Below are 4,828 nucleotides of genomic sequence, written 5' to 3'. Positions count from 1 at the left end.
AATTGTCGTTTTTAGTAGAGTTTTCATATCCAATTGTGGCACAAGCTTTTAAGTAAAACGTTACTATTGTTATTTTAGCGGTCTGGAGAAAATCCTTTATGCAATCAAAAAAATTAAATTCATAAAATTTTTGGATAACTTTAACTCATTCACTTCCCCATGAGCTGAGCACTCAAATTCAGGTTGCACTCTATGATTTTTATACCCTCCGCCAGTTGTGTTTCAAGGTTCTATGAAGTTTGTTGTGCAGAAGTACACACAACACCAAGCAGAACTTGGTATAGACACATCTTTTATTATAACTGCCTTTCATTGTCTGTCTGTCTATCCATTTGATCCCTGTCTACATATTCCGTTCAATCTGCAAATGGCAACTTTGCATATAGTCGTGTGTGTAGTCGTTTGTGTTTTGGAAAAATGTTTGGGATCGGAACACTTTTTCGACCGTTTCCCATATAACGCCTTATGTTGATAAATCGTTATATGTATAACTTAATTAAGCAATGTGGTATAGACTACTTAATGGTAATACGTGGCCTACTATAATAGTTTTACTTGCTTAGTCATAAGTGCCAATTATATCCCATTTTCCCCTTTTTTTTTTTTTTTTTTTAATTCTAACCGTGAAGCGGCTTGCAGCCTTAGGCGCTTCGATCAAAGCAATTGTATTTTGTTGATAATCATTTACACTAAACACCATCAAAGAACATGAGCGTGGTCTTCTCTTCTATAGAGCCTTATATTCCTGAAAAATACCCTTGAAATCGATCTCTTAAGACCTTAAGGTTCGGTTGTGTGGAATAGAAGAGCATTGCTGGCATATATATATGGGCTATAAGAACATATCAAATCAGATTTGTCTTATGGCAGTACTCACAGCGCACAATACTTGTATGTAAGGCGAGATTAATAATTTTTTATAAATCTTCTGATACGATGCTTGGAATTCTTATATATATCTTATCTATAGACCATTACCATTACCTTCATTTTCATATTCATTAAGGTGATAACAAAAAACGTTTTCGACAACACGATCTCTATGGAAGGAGCAACACCGGTACTTATCTCATGATCGCGTAAGTCCTCAAATGTTCTGCCGAAGAAACGTAAGTTGATGAGATAGATATATCGAGATTTTTCGATAAGGATTTTTCCCGTTTCAAGTTTACAGAAATATTATTGTTGCTCTCTATCAAACTAATCGGTAGAAAAAAAGCACAGGTGGCGGGTATCTAAGATTCGCTTTAAATCTCAAAAATAATGGTTTTCTAACTTCATTTTTGTTACCATACCTTGACTTGACTTTCCTTTATTGCTAGCAATAATAAGTTGGTTAATGGGTTGCATTCAAGTGGATAATATTGAAAAAAAATTAGGAAATGTGCAATAAATACGATATCAATTGGAAACAAGTTTTCGAATTCGAATTCGAATTTTTTTTTTGTTTTTTGTTTTTTGCTTCTGCAGTAAAAATGATGAAACTTTTTTTGTTTTTATTTATTTAAAAAACAATAAGAGAAAATAGAAGCAAACAGTTGTTGTTGAATTCGTTTCAAGGGAAGTTTTTAACACTGAACTTGATTTGAATATTTAACGGTAAAAATTCAAGAGAGAGAGATAAATAAAAAATTAAATATGTTTTGTTATAAGAAAACATGGTGACAACAATTAAAATAACTTGTGATGGTGTATTCATCCAAAGCAATTCATATTTAAACACACCAGCAGCAGCAACCACAACGTCAACGAGAGGTGAAACATCAAATGTAACATCATCAACAAGAACTATCGAAACTGCAAGCAAGAACGTTAGTGGTCGTAGAAAAGCTTTGGCTAAACATACGGATAACTATAACAAACAAAAAGAAGAAGATAATAATAATAATAATAATAATGGTGATGATGACGATGATGATCATGATGATAAGAAATTGAAAGATTCTTATGAAAATATTATAAAAGCTAATAAAACATTGGCAAATAGTTCGTCTAAGAAATTTGTGAACACAAATCGTGTTGTTAATAGGGTGCCGGCATCCAATAAAACGGATACACGTAGGCGTTATTATTTCGGTAGTAATAATATTTATTGGTGCAAACAATCTTGCACTGGCCTAAATGCCTGTAAAAGTGATACGCCTTTGAAAAGGAATCATCAAACAAACCTAACGCGTAGTGTCAGTTCTGTTACACATAAAGAGTTGCAAAATGCGAATTATAAGTCAGCTGCAAATCGTAGACGCTACAACAAACTAGCTAACTACAATAGCTTTATGCCAATAAGTCAAAAAAAATCGAATCCACTTAAGGAATTCTATCTTATCAATAGATATACCTCAGTGCAACCTAGTAGTGATAATGTTAAATTAGGAACGAACACATTACCGGATAATTCGAAGAGTGTACCCGGCTCATCAACTTTGTTCTTCGATTCCGGTATTTATGTGAATACCAACTACAAAAGTAATCTAAAATCTACGACAAGTGATAAAAAATTTTTAAGTTTCCTAAGATCCGCTCGTAAGTTATATCGAAATAGTTCACATGAAATAAAATTGACTGATAAAGTGGTGGAGGATGCTACCGATTCGGTATTAAATAATAATAGCAATAACAAATCTTTGCCAAATAAAATTTCTCAGCAAAATGATATCAAGAAGGATGATGTAAAAACCAAAGCTACATATATTTTCGGTGGTAATGGGTGTGAAAATGCTTTGAATAGCGTTAACTCATCATCGACAAAAAACGACTTCAATGAGATCTGGTTCGGTTAGTATACCCAATAAAGGCGAATAACTTTAACTAGTTCGCGGTCAGTACAAATATTGGCCGAAAATTTATTTTTAAATTAGTTGTTATATCGAAAATCGGATTAAGGTTAGTTACATTAGGTAGGGCCATTGGTAGGACCGTTATAGTACTGTGCCCATAAAGTAAGACCAACATGCAAGCTAAATGGTTCAGTTCGAATATCAGGAATACTTTTTCCTAAATTGGTAGCACCATGACACACATCTGTGACAAATTTCATTTGCTCGGTTTCATACGACACAAGACGTATATTTTCCCAATCCTTACTATGTCGGTGAAAGAGTGATTTCCACTATTAAGCCCACATGAAAGGCATTATTGCGCAAGAAGAGACTTGGATCTAGGCATACGATCCCGAAAACAATCGATCAATCGAATGGGTGTCGCGCAAGAGGTAAACCAAGACCGAAAAATCGCGTCAAAGTCGCTCAAATATGAATTTGATGTTAACAGGTTTCTTCGATTATCGTGGTCCTGTGCACTATGAATTCTTTCAGCCTGGCCGGCCAAAATGTTGACAATGAATGTTCCTTGTGTATTCTGCGTCGTTTGCATGAAGTTATTTGCAAAAATAGGCCGACATTGTGGATAGAGGAACTCAAACTTAAGTTTGTGGTGGTCTTACTTTTTGAACGCAACAGCATACAGCGAACGCTACAGTATTTGCGTCATTTTGCATCACATTTTTCAATTGATTGGGATGACGTAAATGACAAAGCATTCATATAATAGAAAACATGAGAAAAAGAAGAGACAATGAGAAAATCCGCCCTATTTCCAGTGTACAGGAATCTACGAAAAGGCATAAGTAAGTTTTTAAGTAGATAAAGACTTAAAACTTAATAATGTGCAAAGACCTAAAGAATCAGTTAGAGCCAATAGTACATAATTAAAAAAACCACAAGACTATACAAAATTAAATGAAAAATAATTGGTTTTAAAATTGAAATATTATAACATTTACGTCGCTTTGCATCTTTGCAATGAAAACAGATGCTATAGCATTCTGCGAACTTGTTAAAATATTATAGTCGATTAAGATCGACTATTAAATAATCGATAAATCTACTGTGCTAACCATGGATTAGAAATTTACTAAATACTAGAAACAAACTACAAACTACTTAGCGAGTTCCACCGACGACATGAAAATTCTGTCTTATATAAAAGTTAGGTTCTTAAAAAGACGTGAAGTCGAAAAATCTAAACTTTCAATTTTTTTAAATTCGAATTTTACTTAATCGATGATAAATGGAACTTCGGTTTCGACTGCCTCAATGTCAAATGATCAAATACTTTTTGGACTTTAAAAGGGAGTCGTCTTTGAGAGATAGCCATTGCTTGGCCAACTTGTAGAGAGAAAACTGTTACTAAAAGTCTGGTTCATTATGTTTCTTCTTCAAATTGTTTATACCCTTGCGAAAGTTACTGGTCGCTAGTTCTTGTTGATGAATCGAAACACCGCTTTCTTAAATAATTGAGTTTGTCATTTAATTTATTAGGTGCAATCAGTTTTTATTAAGGGTTTTTTTTATTATATTTTATTTTCAATCGAAATGGTTTCAACGCAATTCACATTTAGCGACGACGACGCTGAGTCCTTGAGCGACTCGGCGCCGAGTTTCGTTTGCGACGGCTGATAGTGCGACGATTACGGTTAGTTCCGCCTGCAGGTCTCCTTCGCTGAATTTGCTTACGACTTGTGGATGGAGCTGAGGATGACAATTGTGACGGAGATGGTGATCGGGATGGCGATGGAGACACAGACGGAGGTGGACATGAAGGATTTGATTTTGAATTTGCTTTTATATCTTCGTTGCGCTTATCTTCACTAGTGATCTCAGCGTTAACGCGATTAATGATTGCGTCGCTGATGTAGCTTTTAAAAGTCAAACTCTCACTGCACATTGCTTCGTCATGATAATTACGATTATTTAAATTCTTGTCCAAATTAGAAGGCTTCACAAGATATAAATTATTGCGCTCGTGTTCGTTATACGCAGCTGCCTTA

General features: G+C 34.5%; 1 protein-coding gene across 1 annotated transcript in view; it reads left to right on the top strand.

Annotated features, from left to right (window-relative positions):
- Positions 1-1,518: 1,518 nt before the first annotated feature.
- The window catches only part of LOC119642812 (putative uncharacterized protein DDB_G0293878), a 31,108-nt gene continuing 27,798 nt past the window's right edge, over positions 1,519-4,828 (top strand). Inside the window, exon 1 of the mRNA XM_038042091.1 lies at positions 1,519-2,775. Coding sequence (XP_037898019.1) covers positions 1,659-2,775 — 1,117 coding nt within the window. The 5' untranslated portion in view covers positions 1,519-1,658. The remainder of the gene's footprint in view (positions 2,776-4,828) is intronic.

Source organism: Glossina fuscipes, unplaced genomic scaffold (genome assembly GCF_014805625.2).
Source record: "Glossina fuscipes isolate IAEA_lab_2018 unplaced genomic scaffold, Yale_Gfus_2 257, whole genome shotgun sequence".
Lineage (NCBI taxonomy): Eukaryota > Metazoa > Arthropoda > Insecta > Diptera > Glossinidae > Glossina > Glossina fuscipes.
This window is presented reverse-complemented; position numbering and strand designations above follow the sequence as displayed.